The sequence below is a fragment of the Siphateles boraxobius genome, unplaced genomic scaffold (genome assembly GCF_051911475.1).
Source record: "Siphateles boraxobius isolate OS27281-9 unplaced genomic scaffold, OSU_SipBor_1 2, whole genome shotgun sequence".
NCBI classification, from domain to species: Eukaryota; Metazoa; Chordata; class Actinopteri; order Cypriniformes; family Leuciscidae; genus Siphateles; species Siphateles boraxobius.
The window spans coordinates 15805770-15832851 of NW_027508810.1; the positions used below are offsets into that span (position 1 = coordinate 15805770).

The 27082-nt window shown below is 38.5% G+C and overlaps 1 protein-coding gene across 3 annotated transcripts in view; it reads left to right on the forward strand.

Annotated features, from left to right (window-relative positions):
• tenm2a (teneurin transmembrane protein 2a) overlaps positions 1 to 27082 on the forward strand; it is a 349743-nt gene that overhangs the window by 285618 nt on the left and 37043 nt on the right. For all 3 annotated transcript variants that reach the window (XM_077236049.1, XM_077236050.1, XM_077236051.1), the window contains 3 exons: positions 16193 to 16315; positions 26111 to 26316; positions 26573 to 26768. In XM_077236049.1, coding sequence (XP_077092164.1) covers positions 16193 to 16315; positions 26111 to 26316; positions 26573 to 26768 — 525 coding nt within the window. The remainder of the gene's footprint in view (positions 1 to 16192; positions 16316 to 26110; positions 26317 to 26572; positions 26769 to 27082) is intronic.

The window sequence follows — 27082 nt, forward strand, 5'->3', positions numbered from 1 at the left end:
GATGGGATGACATGAGATGGGATGAGAGGCATTGAAACCAGAAAGTATAAGTCAATAGAAATAAAGATGATAACAGAACAGTAGAAAAGCAAAATGGGGGGGGGGGGTTTTGAGAAAAGGCATGAGACCAAATGAGAACAAACTATAAAATAATGAGAAGAGAAGGGTCAAAATTAGATGAGATACGACAATAATGAGAATGAGAATCGAATAAAAGTCTCAAAACAAGATACACGAAGAGAGTGTTGAGAAGAGATGAGAACAGACGAGATGAGAATAGACATGACAAGGGAAGACATTGCAAAATAACACAAGATGAGGCCAAAACGAGAGGAGGACATCAAGATGACATGAGAAAAAAGATGAGAGAAACAGAGATAAGATTAGAAGATAATATAAGTATTGAGACCAGAAAGAAATGAAACAAAGATGAGAAGAAAATAATTAAATAGAGATGATGGGATGAGACAAACGAGAAGCATAAAGATGAGACAAAAGAAACAGAGATGAGACGAAATGATAAGAAAGGCGTTGAGATGAAGGAAATAAATTAGACAAATTAACAAAAAATGAGAAGACAAGCAACGAAGAGTGAAGACAAAATGAGAAATAGAGATGAGAAAAAAACACATGACAAAAAGAGAATAAAAGTGTCAAAACAAACTAGAAGAGACTTGTTACATGCATTCATGACATCACTCTCACCACTGTTTTGTGAGGCTACTACAGCAGGGAAGGGGATGCTAGGATACAGGTGAGCGGTCCTGATGCAAAAGAGAAACAGGTCTGTCATCATATGTTGTGTCGAAGACAAACGCTCAGCAGCTCCCTCGTGGTCTCGTCTGCGCTAAAGACTGCTTGATTCATTGGCCCAGAGTGATCAAAGAGAGGAAGAGGGAGATAGAGGGAGAGCGGACAGGGGCAGATGGAATGTGTAACAGAGATAACAAGCTTTAGACTCCATCAGGCTACATGTTGATTCCACAGGCTGCAGTCTGAATGGCTCAGAGCCCGGTGAAGAAAAAACAAAACATCAGACCAGCAACAGGAAGACAACGACTCACTTATAACATGGCACACTGACTCAGCTAAAATACACGCCGTAGACAGAAAGTCAGGCATACTTGCTGATAAACATGTTATACACAAGTAGACCACTTTCTTTGATTCTTGATTCAAATTCTTGTTGGTCCTGGAACTTATTAACAATCAGATTTTAGGGTGAGGATCAAGCATGGGGTTTGGGTTAGGTTCCTTGAACAACAACCAGTCCTTGTCCACTGATTCACTAAGGGTTATGTTGGGATAATGATTAGGGTTAGCACATACATACATACAGTACATACATGCAGGGCTTAACATTGACTTTTTTTACTCACTAGCCACTGTGGCTAGTGGTTTTCCAAAGTTACTACTCAGCATTTTCATTGGCCACATTTTTGACATGGTCATATAGATATTTTTAAAAATGATCTCATAATTTGGAGGCAGATATATTAGGCTGCTGTCAATTTAAGAGCTGACACACAAATCCATTATACTGTTATACATGCTTTTTCTTTCTCAACTCTTTACATTCACTTAAAACATAACTGTTTTACATGAATACTCACCAAGACAGGCATTTTGACATTATTGTGTGTATTTGACTGTTTAAGCGCAATAAGCAGTGAAAAATAACTCACATTAGTACTGAAAGCTGCTGGATTGAGTAAAATGATCCGCAATCCTAAACCGAAATTAAAGCCCTGTAACACCAACAATATTGATCCGGAGCAAATGAAACGAGTGAGTGAGGGGAGGCTGGTTTGTTTATCTGCAGAAAATGAGTATTGAAAGCGTTTCAGGTATTTCAGTATCGATATGCATTGAAAAATCGATATTTTAGACAACACTCCATTGCACTTTATTATTTCACTTATTTCAAATGCTTTTTTTAAAAGACTGCAATTAAAAAATGTGCATATATTATATATAAATTTCAACACGCAAAATTGGCTATTAGGAGTGATTGTGTTACACTGCTGAAACTCCACCCACATTTGGGTTAAAGGACAAGTTTGGTATTTTACACTTAAAGCCCTGTTTTTTACACTTAAAACCCTGCTGCTGTCCCGAGAAATTTCGGTTTCTGTATTAGCACACCCCATCTCAACAATGGTTTCATAGGTGCAGCTGGAACAATCATTCATAAAACACATTAAACTTTAGTTTACAAAGACGTGAAACTCACCGAGTGGTCTGGGGTGTTCACTGATATGCTCACACAAAAATCGCTGCAAAAAATTGCTTTCCAATTGGTGTTTTACCATTCGTTGTAAAACTGTGGACCTATTTTTCCAAACGTCTCACAACCGGACATTCTTCCGTTGAGAGCTTGAATAATAGACACTCCAGCCCAGTTGGTGGCGATAATGCACCTTTGCCAATGTTTGGATAGCGTAGCCTACGATACCGCGACTGGAAGACTACAGAAAGAATACAAAGAACCCCATTTCCGTTCCCGTCGCCGGAGTAATAACGTACCTCACAGAACATCCAATACAAGTCAATTGAGTTGGACAAAAACTACGATAAAACTTGTTGGAAAGCATCTTTTGCAGCGATTTTTGTGTGAGCATATCAGTGAACACCCCAGACCACTCGGTGAGTTTCACGTCTTTGTAAACTAAAGTTTAATGTGTTTTATGAATGATTGTTCCAGCTGCACCTATGAAACCATTGTTGAGATGGGGTGTGCTAATACAGAAAGCGAAATTTCTCGGGACAGCAGCATTTGTCCAAATTTCAATCTTAACCCTTCTATTTCATCAGAAACAATCTTAAAACAGGGCTTTAAGTGTTAAATACCGAACTTGTCCTTTAATGTCAAGCCCTGCATACATACATGCATACATAAAAACATACATAAATGTATTTATTAAAATTACAAAATATTTTTTTACAAAGTATTATTTGTATCATTAGCATTTATTTATATTTATTTATCTTTATTAGTTTAACGGTCACCAGCTGGAGTGCTCTTGAGAGCCACCAGAGAGCACTCCACATCATACTATTGTCATTCCCTCACATCTTACATCCAGAGCCGGCCCGAGCCTTTTGGGGGCCCTAAGCAGAATTTGATTGACTTTGTTGGATTGTACATGACAGAATCCAACAAAGCCTGTTACTATAATACCGGTAATGATGTACTGGCGCTCGTTGTATATGTGTGTATGCAATGTATTTTTCCCCTCGGGGCTTGCCGTAGATAGGAATGGGTCAATTGCTGCACAAAACACACCGTAAATAATCATGCAAACATACTTTTATCTTGCTCTTTTTGTCCCCTCCTCTGTCATTTTTGTCTTTCTATTTTCGGCACCAGAGGGATACGTCATTTTTGTGACATGGCTTAACATTACCGTGACTATGCACAGTTGCGCACGAATTGTCTATGCACGCACGAGATGTCTAGATCATGCGCATGAGTTAAACGCTGGCAAACCCAGCAGCCGTTGTAGGCAGGTATATTGATCATGAAATCAGAATTTACTTGTCTTTAATTATTCATTCATTCATTCATTCATTCATATTAATTCATTCATTTATGTCACTTGTTTAAGTCATCTAAAAAAATGTTTTTTTGATTTTTCGACTAGATTGGGGGGCCCCCTGGTGGCCGAGGGGCCCCAAGCAGCCGCTTAGTTCGCTTATGCCTCGGGCCGGCCCTGCTTACATCTCACATAATTCTCTGCCTGGACTCATCAGCACTCGTTGTATCCACCTGTATGTCATTATCTTGTATATTCACCCCATATTAGCCTGGCTTTCACATTCATTCCCTGCAAAGTCTTGTTTAGTGTTACACTGCAATTCCGAGCAGTCTCCCAGGTTTCATGTCTCTTGGTTTTTGGATTTCTTGCCTGTTCCGTGGATTACTCTTTTGCCCGTGTTCCCTGCCTTGTTGTGTTTGTTATTGTTTGGACTGATTTTTGACCTTTGCCTGTTTTCGACTACGATTGTGGATTACCCTTTCAAATAAACTGCATTTGGATCCTCAACCTTTGTGTCTCAGAGCAGTTTGGAACAATTAGTATTTTTGATTATATTATCATTCATTGATTTAAACTATTAATATAAAAGTATTAAACTAATTATGAATTATTAAATTATTATAATTGCAAATGTATTTATTGCTAAATGTATTTTTTTTTAAACGTATCACAAAGTACTTTTATTTGTATTTGTTTATTTAGTTAGTTAGTTAGTTCCAGAACCAAAAGACTATGTTGCTCTAGTAACATGTCCACTTCTGAAAATAGCATGCTGCTAGATCACCGTGTATTTTCCGTGCGCTCCAGTGTCCTTGAGCTGGGAAAGTTGTGCGTGGGTATGGCGATAGTGTGTGGTGCATGTGAGTTCTGTGTCACCTCTGTGTTGTGCGGATACCGAGGAAGCTCATACATCAGTGGAGACAGGCCGTGTGGTGAGTGTCATGGAAGTAGACAGAAGACAAATTTGCACTCTCTTCTCTCTCTCTCTCTCTCTCTCTCTCTCTCTCTCTCTCTCTCTCTCTCTCTCTCTCTCTCTCTCTCTCTCTCTCTCTCTCTCTCTCTCTCCCTCTCTCTGTATCCCCTTCTCTCTGTATTTTTAGCAGCATCATCACTTCCCTTCATTGCCCACCAATGACTCAAATGCTCATCGCCACTCTGGGCCGTTGACCTTCACGCCAGCCGATGCGTGCACCTCCATCCATAACGCACCGCTGTCTGAAGCGTTATTGAGTAATCAGAGCCGCTTTCTCTAACCGCATGCCGCAGTGTTGGGGCGGTCTGAGGAGTCAGGCAGCATCCTTAAACATCACCGCACCACCACCGAAAACACATCGATTGCCTAAGACAGTTTTAACTTCATGCTTCCTGATGTAGCTTAGGGGTCTTAAAGAAAACAAGAAACGGCATTCATTTCCATAATGTGATGTATTTTGGAGTGAAACAGAATGTTCACTTGCACATTATGTAGGGCAGGACTTTGTTGTATCCATCAGGATGCTTTAATGGATTGTGATTGTTTAGCTATTATATTATTGTTAATATAGTTTTTCACAACCCAAAAGGCTTTTAATCAGCAGAAAAGAAAAGTAATTTCAGAGGCAAATATATTATATTTTCCAGCAAAAAGAAAAAATGTTTTTGAGTAATGCAAACTCATGGATAATGTACAATAACATCATGGACATTTAGTTAATACAAAGGATTTTAATTTCACATGATTTTTTAAGCGGAGAGTTCACCCAAAAATGAAAATTCTGTCATAATTTACTACCCTAATGTTATTCAACCCTGTGTGACTTTTTGTCTTCATAGATCACAAATGGACATTTTGAATACTGTGCTGGTTGCTCTTTTTCATTCAGTAACAATTAATTAAAAAAAAAAATGTGAAAGCGTCATAAAACTTTCATAAACATTATATATCTCTACCGTTTAAAAGTTTGGGGTCAGTAAGATATTTTTACTGTTTTTGAAGAAGTCTCTTATTTTCAGAAATGCAGTAAAATCACTTTTATTATGAAATACTATTACTATTTAAAGTAACTTTACTATTTATTCCTGTGATGCAAAGCTGAGTTTTCAGCATAATTACTCCAGTGTTTAGGGTCACATGATCCTTCATAAATCATTTTAGCGTGCTCAAGAAACATGTCTTGTTGAAAACAGTTATGCTGCTTAATGTTTTTTTAAGGATATTGTTATAGAAATAGAATAGAAAGATCAAAAGAACAGTATTTATTCATATAAATCTTTTGTAACATTATAAATGTCCTTACTGTCACTTTTGATTCAATGCATAAATATATACCGATATATAAGTTTTGAATGGTAATGTATGTCTTCTGAAAGCATGAAAGCTTTGCATGAGGAAAGTAACTATTCATACACAAACACATATGGTGCACTTTTATGATGATACTCAGGAAATGAAGTCATGCAGGTTTGGAATGACATGAGGGTGAGTAAAGGATGGCCAAATTTGCATCTAAGTTGCAAACAAGATGAAGAGTGCTGCTGTGTGTGTGTGTGTGTGTGTGTGTGTGTGTGTGTGTGTGTGTGTGTGTGTGTGTGTGTGTGTGTGTGTGTGTGTGTGTGTGTGTGTGTGTGTGTGTGTGTTAGACGAGCAGCTTTATTCCACATTGTCATTGTGTCTCTGAGGTGACCTCGGCATGTCATCTCACGGCAGTCTTGAGGGACATAGAGTCAGTGAGAGAAAGAGGAAGCTGGACTTTGACACTGCACCAACATATGGTACATAGGGAACGGGAAGCATATGGCTTGTATGGTGTATTCCTGGTTCGAGAGCAGCAGGAATTGTAGTCTGGAAGCTGGTGACTCTCAACAGACTGTTTTAGGTCAAGAGAAGTCTCACCAAGGGTAAAGGGACACAAGTTCACTTCAGTACGGTGGGCAGGAGGGAAGAACGTTCGCGCTGGCACACATTAGAGCGCAAGATCTCTCTAAAGAGGAGAGAGTGCATGTGAAGGACAGCGTTCAACCCATCTTCTCCTCTGTTCATCGTTGTCCTTGTCAGTTTTGATTGATGTGTTTCATTTCTGGCACGGTGGTCAGCCGATCGCATGCACACGAACCCCCTCATCCAGTGCTAATGTTAGCATTGCTAATGTTAGTCCACCGCTGCTCTGGCTGACCCGTACTGTCCATCTGCAGCTGGACGTCCTCTCTGTTCATGTGTGTCCCTGCCTAACAAAGGGCCTTCTCTGAAGTAAAACGTTCAGTCTGTAACCTCTATCATTGACTGATTGGCTTCCAACACATCAAGCGCCATCAGTAAAAAGACACGATGACCCCTGACGACCCGCAATAAAAGAGGCTCTTGAAGGTATTAGATTGATTTCAGCTCAAAAACTGTTTATAATCATGACATTTGAAGTGGTTGCATTCACTGAGACCAGTAATCAATGATGCCACATGTGGCGAGTCTTTGAGCTGGACATGAGGATGTGTGCTACTTCAGACTGCAAAGACAATGATACAGTACTGGCATACAAATAAACAATCTCCATTACAGACATCAAGAAATTTCTGATCTCAAAGGAAAGAAATGAGGATGTGAAAAAGTTGGATATAAAAGATGAACAGTATGAAAATACATCAAGAGAAAGGGCTGATATGATCTCACCTGGGACGTGCGATAACGTTGGACCCCTGAGTGCTAGAGACAGACCTGAAATACGTCAGAATGTCTCGTAATGACACCAGAAGAAGAGACAGAGATGGAGGGAATGAGGGAGGCGGCCATAATGAAGACAGAGAGATAGGGCGAGTGTGTCTATCTCTGTGTGCCATTGATCTAGCTCGTGATTTCAGCTGCCTCTCATTTCCTGTCGCTAATGTGAATGGATGAGCCTCTAGGCACAACACACACATACACAGACTGCATACAAAAACAGCATACCACAAACTCCTCTCTTTGTGTCTTGATAAGCAGGTTTGCAGAGCACCAGCCATTCCTCGTCCCATTCCTGCACTGTATTGAGCTCTGCGCTGAAAAACTCTTATCGGATGTGTTTGTGGCTCTGTTTCTCATATAGTTACTGTCGCTATTTTTTCTCTAAAAATGAATTGGGGGGTGAATCTCATGACAACTGTCAAGATGACCAGTTTACATTTGACCCCCATATCAAAATAAATAAATAAGATTGTGTGTTTGTTTGGCAATGAAACCTACTTTTAGTACCATTTGCATTGTTGTGACTTTTTTTATTACAAATAGGTGAATTTTCCTTCCAGTTCTCAAATAATTATTCTTCTGATTTTGGTATCACCTGGATTTTTTTTTTTGTTAGACTGACACAATACATTTTCACTCAGTACATGTTACTGTGCATATAGCCTAAATGATAGATTGAATGCATGTTTGTGTTCTGAACGTAGGGGGCGAGTGACGAACAACCTTTGGAGTGCAGGCAATGAGCTTTCAGTTGCATCATTTAGTTGGGCTTGGCCCCTGGAGGAAGTGTGTGTGTATTTGTCTGTTTGTGTGAGGATGGTGCTTCTCCGATGGATTAGGATGCTATTGATGGCTGCCTCACTCATTAACTGTGTATTTGAACTTGCCCCTCTCTCAAGAGACAGAGGCCAAGGCTCTAATGAAACACACATACATATATACACAGAGCCCATGGGAATCTCCCGGTGCTTTGTAGTTCCATTTCAAAGCCTTTTGACCAGGCTTCTTATTGGCATTGGCTCTACCCTGTAGCCTTACCCTATTCCATTTCCCACTCCATATAAACACCATTTCACATAATCACACAAACACACACACTAAACACCTTTCTGATGTAGTCCAGCTATTACTGGAAAAAGGTGATGTATTCAGGTATGTCCATTTCTGACTGATGTCAGTTGGATAGTTATAATCAGTGTTGGTATATTAATAACATGTTTATTAATACAATAACATCTTTATAAAAAGTTGCATTGCATTACATTTTTAATTATTAGGGAAATTGTTAATTTACATTTGCATAACTTTTTCTTACCATCAGCTGACATGAAATGGCAAACTTTGCTGTGTATTAAAGGGGTGGTATAATGCCCATTTTTACAATATGTAAAATAAGTCTCTGTTGTCCCCAGAGTGTGTATGTGAAGTTTTAACTCAAAATACCCCGCAGATAATTTGCTGAATCGTAGGTCACATGACTATGACAACATGGCAAATATAGTACGTCCTGATTGCATTCATACTACACGCATTCATACTTTGAAGAACATAGTTTATAAAGTTCGTGAAGTTTGTTTCTCATTACAGTTTTTTACAGTCGCTAGGACACATTTCTCAATACTTAGGTCACTTTTTCAAAACTCTTCACACAGTTCTCCAAACCAACTTTCAGCTCGGCACAGCAGTTCATTTCACTTTCAAAATGCACTAAAACTACCATATCACTTCATACATGTCTCAAATCAACATATTCTTCCATCACACTAGCAAAGGTTGACAGACAACAAACACACTTTGTCACCCACAAAACAATGACCTAAAAAACACTAACAACAGGTAGCATTATACAATGTTTTCTTCTGTAAAACAAGCACACCTCTCTACTGTTTAGAATTCACTGCAATATATTTTACTGGAATGAATCAGACATGATGCAGAACGCTTCAATATATTTTATGTCTTTTTGTTTTTGTTTTTTGAACAGACTAATTACAAAATACAAGAATTTGTACACACCATTCACTGATACAGATACAATAGGAATCAGCTGTGGTTGGTCCAATTGTCCAATTTTTTTTATAGCATTTCATTTTTTAGATTCGAAATATATTTCATTACAATATTACTGTAGAAATGTAGCAAATTGCTGTCATATTCAGTTTTGTATTATTTTATTGTTTTGAACATAAGTTTAACAGTTTTGAAAACAGTATGTAAGCATGTGCAAATTGGCCTGTAAGTACACAGATTTTGGTGGTTGTTGTGTCGAAGTGAGAAAATAATTGATGTAATTTAAAAGATGTAGTCATTGAATGCATTTTGTGCCAAAGCGATGAAAAATGATCCACAGTTTAGCCCACATATACTTCTGTTGTGCTCACTGTGTGAAGAGTTTTGAAAAAGTGACCTAAGTATTGAAAAATGTGTCCTAGCGACTGTAAAAAACTGTAATGTAGTGTCTATTCAGACAGCATATGATTTTGGACATCGTGTTTTCTTTAACCTTGTGTAGTGTTTTTTTATTAGGATTAGGGTGTTGGTATCTGCCTCATTTGACTAGCTTCATCAGCATATGACTATCCATGTTAGTATCCGCACCTATTCATTCTTAGTAGTAAAAACAGCATGTTTGCTTCTTTTATTGTAAGCGTCAGTGAGAATGCTAAGTTGTTACTGTTAATGTGTTACTTTTTCAGATGAGATGTTGGAAAAGGGTGAGGGTTTTTTTTCTCTTTTCTTTTACAGTAGGTTTCGTAAACCAATTACAAATGCCGTCCAGGATAGTCTCAGCTTACAATTAGTGTCCTAATTGAGGTCAGTCTTGTTAATTTAGCGGTAAATTAGAAGAGTTAATATGCGTTTATTATGGAGGCCAAGGGAGACCGCAAAAATAAGGTAAGGGGAAATTACCTTTTAAGTAATATGAGGTCTCTTTTGCACTCTAATTATGGCTGTGTAATTGTGTGATATGTTGAGTTGAGGTGTGTGTGGATGGAGGGATAGGATGTCCTGGTTTCTGCCGTGTTGTGGTATGTTAGAAAGGTGACCTGAGAGTATGTCCCTCAGCTCAATGACACACACACACACAATGCCTGGAGTGTTTTTGTGAGATTGCGAGTTTCTATGTCGAGAATTGCCAAGCGAGTCGAGGAGCATTTTCCAACATTCATTGTTTGCTGATCAGACAAATTTTAGCAGGGAAAGCTTTCACGAAACGTACAACTCTGAGTTCTCAAGAAAGTGCCTGTCAGAGGAACTATGCAGATGAATTGCACATGGACACTCAAGGCATGAAAGATAAATAATAGAATTTAGCTGCATGCCACTCATAGGTGTGGATGCTAGAAGCTGTTAGCATGTGTGATGAAAGAAAGAAAGAGTGAGAGGGAAAAAAGACAAACAGATGAAGATATGTAGACAGAGATGCTTCTTCTTTATGAAAAATGTATTTGCTTGCCTACAGAGAAATTCATGCAAGAGCCCAGTCTCATATATAACATCTGTAGGGAAATAAGCGCATGTATTCTTTATGATGAGCAGATATGAAGACATCTCTTTCCTCATGTTCACTTCATATTTAACATCTTAGGGAGCAATAGTGCTTATAAAATGTGTGGCCGTGTGATTTATTTTGGTTTCTAGCAGGCCCGCACGGACTCGGAACTCGGCAGAAACTTCCACAGATTTCCTTGTATGTTCGTTTTTTTAGCTAATGAGCTAATGTTATTATACTGTCAGCCATTAATAAGACATCAGCTCCATTTAACAGATATTTCCCAAAAAAAATGTGAAAATGGTTTAATAATAATAATAATAATTTATTACATTTACAAGCGCGTTTCATGGAAGGGGGAATCTCCTCAACCACCACCAATGTGCAGCATCCACCTGGATGATTCAACGGTTTCAGATTGTGTGTGTGTGTGTGTGTGTGTGTGTGTGTGTGTGTGTGTGTGTGTGTGTGTGTGTGTGTGTGTGTGTGTGTGTGTGTGTGTGTGTGTGTGTGTGTGTGTGTGTGTGTGTGTGTGTGTGCTGTCCATTGTGTTATTTATAGCCATGTCTCGGGGTGAGGTTGGACCTGGCCGTCCACTTGCATGTGACTTACTTTCCACTCGGGCCAGAAGCAGCTCAGCCAACACCAGCATAGTACATAGGCATATGGATCCGTTCTAGCAGAGAGAAACCTGCCACCTGCTTATGACTATATGTGTGTGTGTGTGTGGTCACAGAGGTCTAATCGGTGATGACAGGTGCGGCTGAATCATAGAGGGACATCTTGCCAGACTTACTTCAATATGCACATACGTCCGCTGACTTTCTCTTTTTCTGCGTCTCCCGCTCATGCACACAAATAAACAGACAGGAACTGCCAAGAGCTTCCTCCAGGTCTCTGTCACGTAACTGTACCTTAAGGACAACCTTAAACCCATTTCAGTGGCCCATCTTCACACTTCTTCTGTCTCTCTTCTTCTCTGTTGTATAGCATTTCTCTCACCCTCTGTCTTTCCATTGTTCCCTCGATGCATTATCTCTCCCATTTTTCCTTGCTCTATCCATCCCCTCTTTCTCTCTGTGCAAGGTAACCTTGTAGCAGGGCTGTTGTCATGTCAGGCCAAATTTTGAATTCTGGAATATTCCAGCTGTAAACATCTGCCACTGTATAATTATGGTGCCGACAAGTGAGCACATATGCATACACATATACACACTTTTATCTATCTATCTATCTATCTATCTATCTATCTATCTATCTATCTATCTATCAGTCTGTCCGTCCTTCCTTCAGTCCGTCCATCCATCTATCTATATCATTTGTACAGGTGAATTATACATCAACACATCTATATTATCCATTGATTTATATAGTTTTAATCATACACATTTCCTCACAAAGCTGAGCCTTTCAGTGAATATTCATCAGGAGACTGAGAATAAAGCTGTTATCTATAGCCTGATCTGCACAAATGCGTAAAATAGCAGACAGCTTAATGTTGTGCAAAATTTGCGTGAAGACAGAAAAGGAGATCATGTCCTCTGCTAAAACAACCGTTCATTTTAACGTCAGTGACTATCGAGCAAGCCATCAGCTTTGGTTCTCTTTTCCTCTCACGCTCCTTAGATTGGTCTCATTCCCTCGCTGCTGTATTGAACACCCGTCACTTCATGCAGTCAAGACTTAACTCAATATTGCCACCTACTGGTGCAGAATATATTAGGCTTACGCTCCATGCACATACACACTGCATGGAGGGCAGATATCCAGAGTGTCTGAGCTGCAGTTAATCTGTCTGAGTCCCGTCTCTTGATGCTTTCATTTATTGTAGTTCAATGATTTGTTTTTTTAATTATTTAATCGATCGAAAAATTTGCATTTAGTCGTTATCGACACGCACCATCAGAACAGAGAGACAAATGGAGATATAAAGAGAGAGATGAAGGACAGGAGGTTGAGGAAGATCAAAGGAGTGGAGGCACGTTATAGGTGAAGGAGTAGTTTGAAAAGCACGGAGAGAGGACGGCTATCTCAGTGTTTGCTCCAGACCGTCTGAAACAAATAAAAGAGCTGACAGAGACAGCAGAGACACACTTAGAGTGTCAGCGCTTTCCTTTAACTGAGAAAGAGGCACAGAGAGAAAGGGAGAGGTATAGAGAGAGAGAAAGGGAGAGGGGGACTATGTCTGAGCACAAGCAGAGGGGAGATGGAATTTGACAGAAGAGAAAATTGATTTTCTGGGATGAGATTTAGGTGTGATCAAACAGAGGGAAGGTGAAAAGAGGGGCGGAGTCACTAAGACAGTATACCTGTAAATCCTGTAAATCTCCACCTGCTGCTTCAAAACTAAAAGATGCAAAGAGAAAGACAGGCAGAGAGAACGTTTACAATGCCACAATTTACAAATGAACCAGAAATAATTCGTTTTCAAATAGTTTTAGGGATTTCCTGCGACAGAGACAGTTGGCGATTTGATGTGCAAATGAGCAATGATATGATACAGCGTCTACCAATCAGAGTGCAGAAAGTGATCCACTACCTGTTACAGATGGATACTGAAATCATGTAGGAACACCTGCAAGAAAACAACAGCAACTTGGCAACTTCCAGCAGTTTAATCGTTGTTAGTGTGAACAGGGCTTTACAGAGCGATACAAGCAGAGAAATAGTGAGATAGAGAGTGAGACGGGCAGATTGAGATGTTTGTAAAGTCTTACCATGATAGGGTGAATGTGAGAGATGGATATAGTTAAGGAGAGGGTGAAAAAATGAGGAAAGAGAGAGGCAGGCAGAAAGGTAGTCAAGTAAATTGAAGTATAAATTGAAAATATAGTGTAATTGAGAATGGAGGTAGGGAGGGTATGACACAGCCAGTTACAGACTGAGAGACTGAGGTAGAGAGTAAGACATGCAGAGAAAGAAGAGAGTGAGACAGGTAGAGATAGGTTTGTGAGAAAGGGAGAGATAGATTGAGATAGAAAGTTAAGAGTCTGACATAGAGATTGAATTGAATTGAATTGAATTGAATTGAATTGAATTAATGAATTGAGATACCAAGGCAAAGAATAAGACAGGCCGAGAGCAAGGTATACAGACAGATAGACAGTTAAGGCAAAGCAAGTTAGACAGATAAAGATAGAAAGAGTGAAAGAGACAGTAAGCGAGAGAGGGGTTTGTGAAGTCCTGTCATGATAGGATGAGGGTTGGAGATGGAGATAGTCATGGAGAGATAGTCTGAAATAATGATGGAGCGAGTCAGACAGGAAGAGAGAACGAGATACTGAGGTAGAGAGTGAGACAGGCTGGGAAAGAAGAACAGAGTGAGACAGGGAGCAAGGTATACAAGTAGAGAGATAATGAGACTGACAAAGTGTGAGACAGGGAGAGAGTTAGACAGGCAGAAAGAGGGAGAGATATTGACGGAGAAAGGCAGCGAGAGAGCCAGACGGACAGAGAGAAAGCATATGCACTTGGTCTAATAGTGTGTGCACATTTGCACTATGGATTTGCAAGTCAGTAAAAGAATCAAGCTGTAAAGGCTATACACAAATGAGGCTATACATAAGAGTAACAGCACTTCCATATGAACCTCCTCCTGTGACTCAGTCTGAGGCAGTGATGGCTGCCGTCTCTGATGACTCACAATCTCACACAATCTCAGCCCATCTTTACCGCCACTGTGAAGAACAGATGACGCAGACACACAGGAGTGAGAGATAAAGCACAAGAGCTTCCTCTCTCCTGCGTTTCCTGCGGCACCTCTGGAGTTCAGCAGACTAAGCGCTCCTCTCTCTTCTGCTTGTGATAAAAGTTCCTTGGCAAAACTAGAAAGGACACGGGTCAGGAAGAGATTCAGCTGACAAACTGCACACAGGCCTCTGAGCGAACAGACCAAAATAAGCTCCACAGGCACGAAAAAGAAACAACAGCCCCCCAATAAAAAGAGGAAAGATAGAGAGGGATCTGCTTTCTTTCAGCTGTCACTCAGAATGTCGCTGAATCATGCCAGCTCGACATAAAAGCGCTGAATGCTGTCAGGTTTCTGCTGCTTTTCTGTCTGCGCATTTGTTAACTTTTTTTTTTACCTGTTGAGGTGCGAGTAATTCCTACAGACGTGGGTCTCGCCACCTGCTTCTCTTTCTGTCTGTGTCTTTAGAAGCGTGTCTACATCATTTCCTCAGGGCTTCGGTGATTGAATGACTGAAAAGACGCGCACACACACAGTTGAAGTGATTTTGTTAAAGAACCAATTAGATCTGTCACCCAGTTCCTATAATCTACTAGCAGAAAATCATTTTGTGGCACTTTCGATGAAGGCTCAATATTACATTACACGATTTTGTTGTATTTTTCATAAATAATAATAATTTATAAAGTTACAATACAAATGTATGGCTGTCTTTAAACACTACAATTCATTACTACATAAAACATCAGTATAGCAGATGAAATGTGGTGTTGATCTTGTGCTTTTATAGCCTACATTATACTATTTAAAGACCTGACAATTATTACAATAGCCTACTGCAATCATTTACAAAGACATGCAATGAATTATTAAGTGTATTATAATTTATTATAATGCCTTATATTGCATTGAGTATTGTATACTGTACAAGTTTTACAAAAGGCAGTAAAATAAATCTTTTTTGTGCCATTGTTGCATTTATTTTGTGGGAAAATATGTAGAATTCTGTTGAACATAATCTGGTAATATTGCACTATATCTGTTTAACATAATCTGGTAATATTGCAATATATGCATGACATTATTTAATATTTCATATATTTAATAAATAAATGTGCGAGGTGCAGGGCATATGCTAAATTTGGCTGTACAAATTTGGTGTAAAAGGAGTTTGATTATAATGAGTTATTGCTATAGTCAGAGAGCAATTTTTAAAACATTTCTGCTGTGACATATATCAGACTGAGGATCAAATGCAAGTGTCCTGTGAGTGACAGATGGCTCCTTAGTCAGTCAACATCAATCAGGCAGGCAATCAATAAAAATGACTAGGCTGTCTGTCTTTTTTTTTCCTCAGGGAAAAAATAAACCACTTCATCTTACAGCCTCTCTCTGTCTGTATTAGGTTTAACAGATCAATATTATACATTTTGGATTTCATATTTAGTTTTGTTTTGAATCATTTGTGCTCTCTTTGTGAAGCAGCAGTAGCCTAGAGTAGCCTTTGCAAAGTCCTCAAGCTTTTCTTTTTCTGGCAACCTTTCTTTTCACATACCTGCACTGTTTACACTCTTTCTTTCTTTCTTTCTTTCTTTCTTTCTTTCTTTCTTTCTTTCTTTCTTTCTTTCTCTCTCTCTCTCTCTCTCTCTCTCTCTCTCTCTCTCTCTCTCTCTCTCTCTCTCTCTCTCTCTCTCTCTCTCTCTCTCTCTCTCTCTCTCTCTCTCTCTCTCTCTCTCTCTCTCTCTCTCTCTCTCTCTCTCTCTCTCTTTCTCTCTCAGCCATGAATCTGTTGGGGCTGAACTGGCAGCTGAAACCTGTGGTTGGTCCCATGCTGAACAACGGCTTGGGATCCGGACTGCCCAGCAACAGTGATGTAGCAACAGCGCCCTCTGGAGGCAGAGGTGAGCAGCACAGCCTCACAGCACGCTGTAGTCCTGCACGCTCTTTTCCATAAGGAGGATGTCGAGATTGACAGAAAAACACAACGGGGAAAAAAGCCTATAAACTACATTCAGGGGGGGAAATCAGTTGTGCTGAAACCTCTATGTCCTGTATATCAATTTGTTTCCAGCTTGTACCCATTTATTTTGATTTGTGTTTAGTAATTTGCTTCTCTGTCGCACACTGAGGTCCCATCATGACAGCACATTTATGCCCACACACACTTCTCTGCCTGCTTCCACGATCGACAAAGGACATTATTCTCCGTGCTTCATGTCTGCGTGTGACAAGAAACCAAGTAACCATGTGATTAGGTAGAGCAGCAAGATTGTGGGCCAGTGATACTGAAAAGGTGAATATTTTTCAAAAATAGTGTGTGAAACCGTTACCTGTGTGTTAGCTATGAGCAGGGGCGCGGCTAGAAATGTTGGGCCCTATGAAAGAATAATGTGGTTGGGCCCCCTACCCCACCCATTCCATTAATAAAATAGATCTCTGGGGGCCCCAAAAGTGTGTGGGCCCTTAGAATCGTCCTACTTTTCCCCCCTTAGCGGCACCCCTGGCTATGAGAAACATGTCAAAGGGGCTTTGACAATACGCGTAACCCCGTGTTATCTCATTCTAAAGCCCTATTCGCACGGGATAAGTATTACCTGGTGACCTCTAGTTATTTGTAATAATTGCGGAGTTTGTCTGAGATCTTTATCCCGTGCGAATCGGCCATGTCTGTAATTTGTAAAGTAAAAATTCCCCCGCAAATTACCTAACGTTACTAAATATTCTTGTCTTTAAGATGTAATGATTTAGAATGCATGTTAAACTGACATCTTCTAAACGTCTATTTGACATCTGACAGGAAACGTCCTATAGACGTATTGCAGATGAGCAAACACTCTTAAAAATACGTCTTCCAGATGTAAATATCACATCAAATAGACTTGTGCTATCTGGGTATATTTCGCCGAACACCGAGGTCCTGTGATAAAATTAGTCCCGTGCGAATCGACATCTCTGTGATTTGGCCGGATTGTATCATTTTTTCAAGGTTTTTGTTTCATGTGCGCCTTTTTATCCATCTTTCGCGAAGAATGGAGGCTGGTTTGGAGTGTTTTGATAGTATTTTGGGTGCTGGGTCATATCGCTATACACAACTACACAATTTGCAGAAAGTGAAAGCTGAAAATCATCAGAAGAGCAAAAACAAAAAGAATGATTAGATGAAGATGAATGACATGTATAGCAGCATGCGGTAAGGAACTTTATTCTGTTTATGTCATAATATACAGCTAGACCTATAACGAAAATAAATTTCCAAGCAATAGCCTATTGACGTTATATCCGGGAGATAAGTCGGTAAATTTGAGTAAAATCACAGGCTTCGTTTATCCCGTGCGAATACGCCACATGAAATTGAGATGTGGCGGGGTAATTTTTAAATCACACGAGGTCCCCAGATAGTACTAATCCTGTGCGAATAGGGCTTTAGTCCTGCTTTTAACCCTAGGTAAAGGAACTTCTTACTCTTGTAATTTAGAAGTGACGTTAGCACCACTTTACTATCCTGGGTTATAAAAACCCTGCTTTTGCGGTGTTAATTCCCCCAAACTTGTACAGTGTGAAACAATGTTGGCAAAGTTAGATGCTTGCCAACACACCAAATTGCATTATTTGTATTTGCATGCTTTGGGCAGTGACAGTTCAACCAGTGTTGCCAGATCTCGCGAGACAAATAAGCAACCAGTCCCGTGAAAACAAGCCCAAAACAAGCTACTTTTTCTCATAAAAAAAGAGCTTTTTTTTAAAAGCGTAAAAGAGCTTTTTTTAACGGAGCCCCCTAGGTTCCGGGAAGAGAAAAGTAAATAAACTGTGTGCACGGTTTTACAATCCGTGGGGACGGATAGTTTTAAACTGTGGGTACAGATTGTCAATTTACATCCATGTGAACAGATTGGTAAATTGTGCCCAGTTTTGTAAAACTGTGCACACGGTACCGTTTATTTTTCTTCTGTAATGAAGCTTGGCTGTCCATCTAGTGAAAAATGTTGGTACTGCGGCCAAATAAAATCTTACTGAAAGCTAATTTTTTGAGATATCAACCTTAAATTTGGAACACAACTTCTTCAGATTTTTGGCTTACATTTTCTTGCAGTTTTAGAGTAAAATATATTTTGTAATATATATATACAGTGATGTGAATAAGTTAGGACACCCATGCTAAAGTTGCCTAAAAAGAGGAATAAAAAATAATCTTTTGGAAATTGATCTTAATGCCTTAATTAGAATTAGAAAAATGAGGAAAAATCCAATCTTTAAGGACACCAATTTTCTTTGTGAATGAATAATGTATCATAAATAAATAAATGTTCTTCCTTAAAATACAGGGTGCATAAGTCAGGACACCCCTATGTTAAATTCCCATAGAGCCAGGCAGATTTGTATTTTTAAAGGCCAGTTATTTCATGGATCCAGGATAATATGCATCCTGATAAAGTTCCCATGGCCTTTGGAATTAAAATATCCCCACATCATCACATTCCCTTCATCATACCTAGAGATTGGCATGGGGTACTTTCCATAAGATCATCTTTCAATGCAAATCAAACCAGCTATTAGGCTAACTGAAATAAAACCATGCCAATCTCTAGATATGGTGAAGGGTGTGTGATGATGTGGGGCTTTTTTAATTCCAAAGGCCAAGGGAACTTCATCAGAATGCATATTATCCTGGATCCATGAAATAACTGGCCTTTAAAAAAACGTGAACCGCGACTACCAAAATTTGTAAGCAACTTTACAGAAAAACAAGCCCAAAGTTGCTTATAATAAGCGGACTTGGAAACACTGAGTTCAACACATGCGTTGTGACGGCTGTCAAATGATGACGTAAATCCTTCTTTTGGAGTGAACAAGAGACTCCAATTGTTTTATTCTTACCTTAATAGTATGAAAAGGAAATATTTGATAGCACAGTGAGTGATACATAGAGGATGCGCAAAGCCTTTATGTAAACAGTTTGTGTGCGCTGTTCGTCCAATCAATGACACTGACACAGCAAATATGCAAATAAGAACGTTAACACGGGCTCTATGGTGTATCGTCATTATTAAATGACGCAGAGAAAATTGCATTTAAAATACAATAATAATATTCAACCAAAACAAATTACATTTTAGCATTATCATATGACATCCCCTCCAGCCAATAATATAAAAATATATGTGACATGTGCTTGACATTTTTGCCAACAAGGAAGTTAAGGAGACAATGGCTGCATCCGAAATCGCATACTTCCCTACTACTGTATAGTAGGCAAAAAACAGTATGAGACAAAAGAAGTATGCCCAAATTCATAAAGGATTTATGAGTGACATAACTCTCGCTGGTATCAAGTTATGATGCCAGTATGGTGAATGTAGTACGTCCAGATTACATTCATACTATATAGAACATACAGTTTTAGCGGTAATTACTTATTCAAAATAAGTACCTAGCCTACTCAAGAGAGTATGCGATTTCTAGTATGTTGTCAGATGTGATGAACACTACAACCAGAGGTCAGGAAAGCCTCACAGGGATGCTCCAAAAATGAAGACTAAACAGATCCAAATCAAGTTACATGTGGAAACTGTGGGCTACACTGAAAAAGAAGGGTAACTCTTCCTTTTACAGTCCTGTTTCCCATGTACATACAATGTACTTATTATAGTAATTACAATAACTGGGTAATAACTAGGTACTAACCCTGAACCTACCCCTAAACCTAACCTTAACCCATGTACTTACCTTATATTACCCAGTACTTTCTTAGGTAAGTACACTGTAAGTACACGTAAGTTAACGCACTGTAAAATTAAGTATTATTACCCAGTACTTTCTTAGGTAAGTACACTGTAAGTACACGTAAGTTAACGCACTGTAAAATTAAGTATTATTACCCAGTACTTTCTTAGGTAAGTACACTGTAAGTACACATAAGTTAACGTACTGTAAAAGGAAGCGTTACCAAAAGAAGAGTCTTATTGATTTTCACCTGTGCTACAATCATTGATTACAAATTCCCAAAAAAATAAACAATGTTGATTTTTTTTAATGTTTTTTATAACACTAAGACATGGTTTCACTATTTTCCAGGCAGCGAAGTTGCATCTGAATTTGTCAAGTTTTTGACATTTTCACATGCAAGTTCCAAATTAAATATAGTAGCAAAAGATGAAATAGAATGCTACTAAAGCTTTTTATAGTTTTTTAAACACTAAGACCTTTTCACTACTTTTCAGATAGTGTAAATGTATTTGAATGTGTGTGAAGTTTCAGACAATTTGCCAAAAATAATTTACCCTAATAGGACCCTAAGTCAGTTATAAATGACGAAACCTTAAAAAGGTCAAAGGTCAGATATAGAAAACTAATTTGGGAGAATGATTTTAGCCTTAAGTGTATGTAAAATATAATGTCTTTTTTTTCTAGCTGTGATTCCATAATTAGTCCCATAGAGGCTTACTAAATGTACGAAAAATGTCAGCTTATGAATACCCAGGATTAATTGTTAACCCCGGGTGAAGTATGAACAATATGAAACGTAAAACAAAATAACCAAGGATTCCTCTTTACCATTTTTTATTTTATTTTTTTGCATGACCTCATTATGCACATTTCATTTGTGAATGGTGTTCAGTTATCATCTTAGATACATACAATATAGCATTTTTAATTCAATTTTGTGTAAAAACAATATGTATTATTTTTTAATAATATAATAATATGATACTACAAAATAATATGATTATTTTTTAATGTTTTCTTTTTTCTTTAGTGTGTAATCTGTTTGTGCATGTAGCATTTTTAATTCAATTTTGTGTAAAAACAATATGTATTATTTTTTAATAATATAATAATATAATAATACAAAATAATATGATTATTTTTTAATGTTTTCTTTTTTCTTTAGTGTGTAATCTGTTTGTGCATGTAGCATTTTTAATTCAATTTTGTGTAAAAACAATATGTATTATTTTTTAATAATATAATAATATAATAATACAAAATAATATGATTATTTTTTAATGTTTTCTTTTTTCTTTAGTGTGTAATCTGTTTGTGCATGTATAATATCTGCAAAGTAACCAAGCTCATAGTCTCCCGTTAAGTCTCCGTCATAGTCTCCCGTTACATCTCCGACACGTGCTTGAGGGTCTGCAACGCACTGGGTCAGCTGGCCAATCAGAGCACACTGTTTTTTTTTTTATGTTTTTTTGAACATTAAAGCACGTTATCCTATTCTATTAACCCAATAAAGAAAATAATGAACTTTTAAAATAGCATCATTACCCCTTTAAAATACAGCTAAAATTATTTCTAGCACATTTTGGAAAGGTCAAGTCGATTATTGTATTCTGTACAAATTCTGCTGCAAACGTTTTCCCAGACATAGTAGATTATACAAGTATTACTGTGCATGCATAACGCAGTATTCATTCAGTATACTGCAGATATTGTAGTATGTAGAGTAGTATGGGAGGATATTTCTGAAAATCGCAGCCAGCATAATCCCACATAATTAGCACCTCCTCACAACCTACTGATAACTCTGATTTGTCCAGCAATCAAACTTTCAATTAAAGTTGATTAACATTGCAAGCAGGCACTCACATACTTACACAACAACCCATTGGCTTTCACCTATATCTTTTCCCCAGCTCTCTCTGGCTGTCTCTGTCTTGATCTCACACGTTCAGATTCACAGGAAGTGTCCTAGAAAACACCACATCACCTCTGTATGAAGGACAACACAGCCTTTTTTTTCTTCTTTTTTTTTACACACACACACACACAACCACAGAGAGAGAGAGAGAGAGAGAGAGAGAGAGAGAGAGAGAGAGAGAGAGAGAGAGAGAGAGAGAGAGAGAGAGAGCGAGAGAGATTTTCTGTTACAAAACCTAGTTTGCAGCAAAAGAGACAGCATTGTAAATCATCATAACACAACAAAGTGAAGCTACTTAATTAGGCTACTTTCTTTTCAAAAAGGCAGCATCACATAAAAACTGACTATTTTAGCCAATATTTGCATGTTTGGTGCCGTTTGTTCATGATAATATAGCTGCATTGGCTTAGTAACTAGTGTGCTCCAGATTGCAGATGCAGTCTAAGAAGGCAGCTGCCTAGCTCACCGGCATTTGAGACAGAGTCGATACATATTTACACGGTCTAATTTTTTTCCTCAGTGCCATGTAAACACACCTATCTCCGTGATTACATACAGCCTACTGTAGATTATGTGGCATGAAAGTTTGCGGCGTTTTTGTTTGAGTGTGTAGGTAACAGAGTGAGTTTGTGAGCTTTGAAACAGCTCTTCACCTCAAGTGCTTCAATCTCACCTCCTCAGCATGTCCGTGTCAGTTTCCTCCATACAGATATGACTTCTCTCTCGCTCTCTCCCTGTCGCTCTTTCTTTTTCTCACATACAAACATAATGTATTCCACATAACAGTGAGATTTCATTAATCAGACATACACAGACAATGCTGCAATGAGGCTATCAGGCAGATGTTGCTGGTTGCTCTGTATATCAGTAGCGCAACATAATAAGTTTTGTTATTTTGCCATGTCTGGTGGTTGTTGTTGCTTTTTTTCTCGCTCTCATCCTCTACTGCGTCTTTGTGTAGGCCTATAACTGTTATCTTATTGTCTGGCATATTGTGTTGAGATGCTGGTATCTGAGCTTCTGTGGGATGATTTGATGCTCTGGTCTGATCTGTGAAATGATTTGTGTGTGCTTCTGCCTTCTGGCTACATTAGCTTATGATTGGCCTCTCTGCACTTGACTGGATTCTGTTACGGTACTTGATGCTGTGCTTAGACACTCAGATTCAAATGCACTATCTCTACGTTAGCTCGGATTCAAAACCTACTAGGCTGCCTCAATGGGAAACTATTTTTATATGCTTTTTGTGTCCAACATATATATATATATATATAAAACTAAATCTAAAAAATAAATAAAATATGTAGCTACTCTAACTCTTAGTTTGGAGTCAGATTTTTTAGTCTCTTCTGCTCACCAATTGTGATATATCTGATAGAAAATAGTATTACTGTTTAAAATAACTGTTTAGTATTTTAAAGGGATAGTTCACCCAAAAATGAAAATTCTGTCAGTATTGACTCACCCTCATGATGTTCCAACCCCGTAAGACCCTCGTTCATCTTCGAAACACGAATTAAGATATTTTTGATTAAATCTGAGAGCTGTCTCACTCCTCTATAGTCTTCTAAGGGATTGAAACTTGCCAGCCCCGAAAAGTTATTAAAGACATCGTTAAAATAGTCCAAGTGACTACAGTGGCTCAATCTTAAGTTTATCAAGCGACGAGAATACTTTTTGCGCGCAAAAACAAACAAAAATAACGACTTTATTTCAACTATTCATTTCCTTCTCTGTGGGCCTCTAGTCAGTTAACTTAGTGTAATAGCGTAGAGCTACGTCACACGTATGCTCACTTTTGGCCGACGCTGGTCATGTGTGTGATGCGTGTGACGTACAACAACAGAAGCTTACGCTATTGCACTAGCTACTTACAAATGGAAAAAATCAGTTTTTCATGATATGTCCCCTTTAATATATTTAATATATTAACATTTAATGTCTTTACCACCACTTTTGATTGAGGTAAAGATTAAAGATTACCACCATCAAAAGACCACTTTTGATGGTGGTAAGATTTTTTCCCCCCAAAAAAATCTTATTCACCCCAACTTTTGAATGCTAGTCTATAAAAGCACACTATGGATTACATTATTATGTTTTTTGTATGCGATTCCAAGAAGTAGGAATCTTAATTGCGCTTTTTTGCCAATTCTAAGGAATCCGTCTCAGAATGCATTGTAAAATAAATCCAAAATGGCAGGCAAAGTGAAGGAAAATTTTGATAATAAATATATTCAATGAAATACTGGAAAATATAGCTAAATAAATAAATGATCAATAATAATTAAAATAGACTATTTGTGTGCAATGCAAATTTACATGTATATTTTTTATTTATTAGAGATGTGTATAACTCTGTCTATACAGCTTTCCAAATGAGTCACTTATGTTGTTTTGTTCCAGCTAGGATGTTAGGCTACCTGTAGTCAGTGACATGGCGTACTATGTTTGGAACAGATCTATTGTGTTTTGTTGTGAAATAAAGCTGGACTATTGCTTCAGCCACAGTCGCAGACTGATCACTCCTTCCCTAAGGAAATTCTCGTCCGGCCTCCCTCGCTCTCTGTTTTTCCTTTCTTTAGTTCAATTTCTCCTCTGTCTGTGCTCTTACTGTATTAATGAGGGGGGCTATTTCATCTCCTGTTGTGGCGGCTCCGTCCTGATTGTGTTTTCATTGTTCTTTATTTCCTCACCATTTTTCACAGGTTTTCTCTGTCAGGGCTGCGGTCTCCAGTGTAGAACTGACCTGATTACAGGAGAGCTGTTTTTCGTGTGTGTATGTGAACATCACAACCATAGGGACAGAGGGAATCTGTTGCATGCAACCTCCATTTACACTCGGCCATTGCCGCTAGCTATGAGCAAGAGATAGAGAGAATAAAAGACAGAGAGGGAGAGAGCAACCATGGATTTTCCATTAAATGAAAAGTGGATAACAGCTTGTGTGATTATGTTGGTAAACAGGATGGTGGTGTTGACATGCGGTATGAGCCAAAGCCTGAGGGTGGAGAATGCACAAACTCTCGCTATAGAAGAGATCTCTCCTTTGGCCTGAAAGTCCACAAAAACCAGAGACAGAAAGAGAGGAGGAGAGAAAGTGAAGTAGGGGATAAGTGAAAAATCAACGTATAACTTTCAATTTCAATTTCCTTGCAGCACCCTAAGAAAAAAAAAACCCAACCCATGAACCCACTTGTAGAGAATATATATATATACATTATTCCAGTCTTCAGTGTCACATGATCCTTCAGAAATCATTTCTAAAGGATCATGTGACACTGAAGACTGGAATAATGGCCATCACAAGAATAAATTACAGTTTAAATGCATTAAAATAGATGAAGAGATTAAATGGTAAGAATATTTTACATATTTAATTTAATAATATTACTGTTTTACTGTATTTTTGATCAAATAAATACAGCCATAAGAGACTCCTTTTAAAAACATTAAAAAAAAAAATATATATATATATATATATATATATATATTTATGTTTGGTAGTGTGGCATATTTTCATAATTCCCATATAATTCTTTCACTGATTATACTATTTCACTATCACATTATAAAAATAAAGTACTTTATGAAGCTCTGTTTCATGTCGACATTAAGAGTGTAGGTCTTTCTGAAAGCCAGATGTCATTAGTAATTGTAGAGCCCTCACACATTTAATAAAATGCTGATATCATGTGACAATTCCAATAAAGCTCAGCTTCTTACAAGGGACATTAACTTTTCATCTTTATAAGTTATTCCTCTGTTTTTCTGCGAGCTGTGTTTGAAAAAAGCACACTCAGATATTCACTCTGCTGTTTAACGTGATACACTCTCGGCTTTTTTGCGCTTGGTGGATACAGTGAGGTCATGGCCAAAGAGACTTCAGGAAGCAGCATTTGTGTTTTCCAGCTACCATCAGATAAGTGTCTCCCAGACAGAAAGCGCATTTGTGCGGTTTCCCTTTGTTTTCTGTTTTCAAAGCAACTGAGGCAGTTGCAACACAGCCGAGGTGAGAGATTGATTTCTTTTTACTCCTTCCTCTCTGTCTCAGGTCCCTGGGCCGCACGCAACAGCAGCATAGATACGGGCAGCCTGGAGGTGGGCAGGCGCGTGACCCAGGAGGTGTCGCCCGGGGTGTTCTGGAGATCCCTGATGCACCTCAGCCAGCCTCAGTTCCTCAAGTTCAACATCTCCTTGGGCAAGGATGCACTGTTTGGGGTTTACATTCGCAAAGGGCTGCCGCCGTCACATGCACAGGTGTTTATACCCGTTCTATTTACAGAGAGACCACTCTGTGAAGTCCTTTCAGGGGAAAAAAAACACTCTTTCATCACAACAGCGGATCAATCAGTCATTGCACATACATTTTTTAAGTCAGCAGGTGTTAGATAAAATCTTTCCTAGAGCTCGACTTCAAAGTATTTCACTGTTTGATGTGTATGAATGCTGTCAAATCACTTCAGATCACAAAAATAAAATCGTCCCGTCTCGTTCCTCATTTCTCTCTCTGCAGTACGACTATATGGAGCGTTTGGATGGAAAGGAGAAATGGAGCGTTGTGGAGTCGCCCCGCGAGAGACGCAGCATTCAGACGGTGGTTCTGAACGAGGCTGTGTTTGTGCAGTATCTGGACCCCGGCACGTGGCACCTGGCTTTCTACAACGACGGCAAGGAGAAGGAGTCTGTCTCCTTTAGCACAGCTGTTCTGGGTCAGTTACTAACACACAGGTTAAACTCCACATTATACATTTTCTTCCTCAAACACGCTCTATACCACTCAACTGAGACGCGTACGAGAAAATACAGTATATTTCGATGATAAGCAAGTATGTAATCAAATATTCAATATAAAAGTGTTTTATAACAGGCCTATATGTTGATAAGGATATATAAGTTTACTGTACGTACCATTCAAACAAGTTTTAATACGTTTATTCAGCAAGGATAAATTAAGATCAAAAGTAACAGAAAAAACATTCTCTGAATTTCCTATTCATTAAAATAATCATGACATTTTTTTATC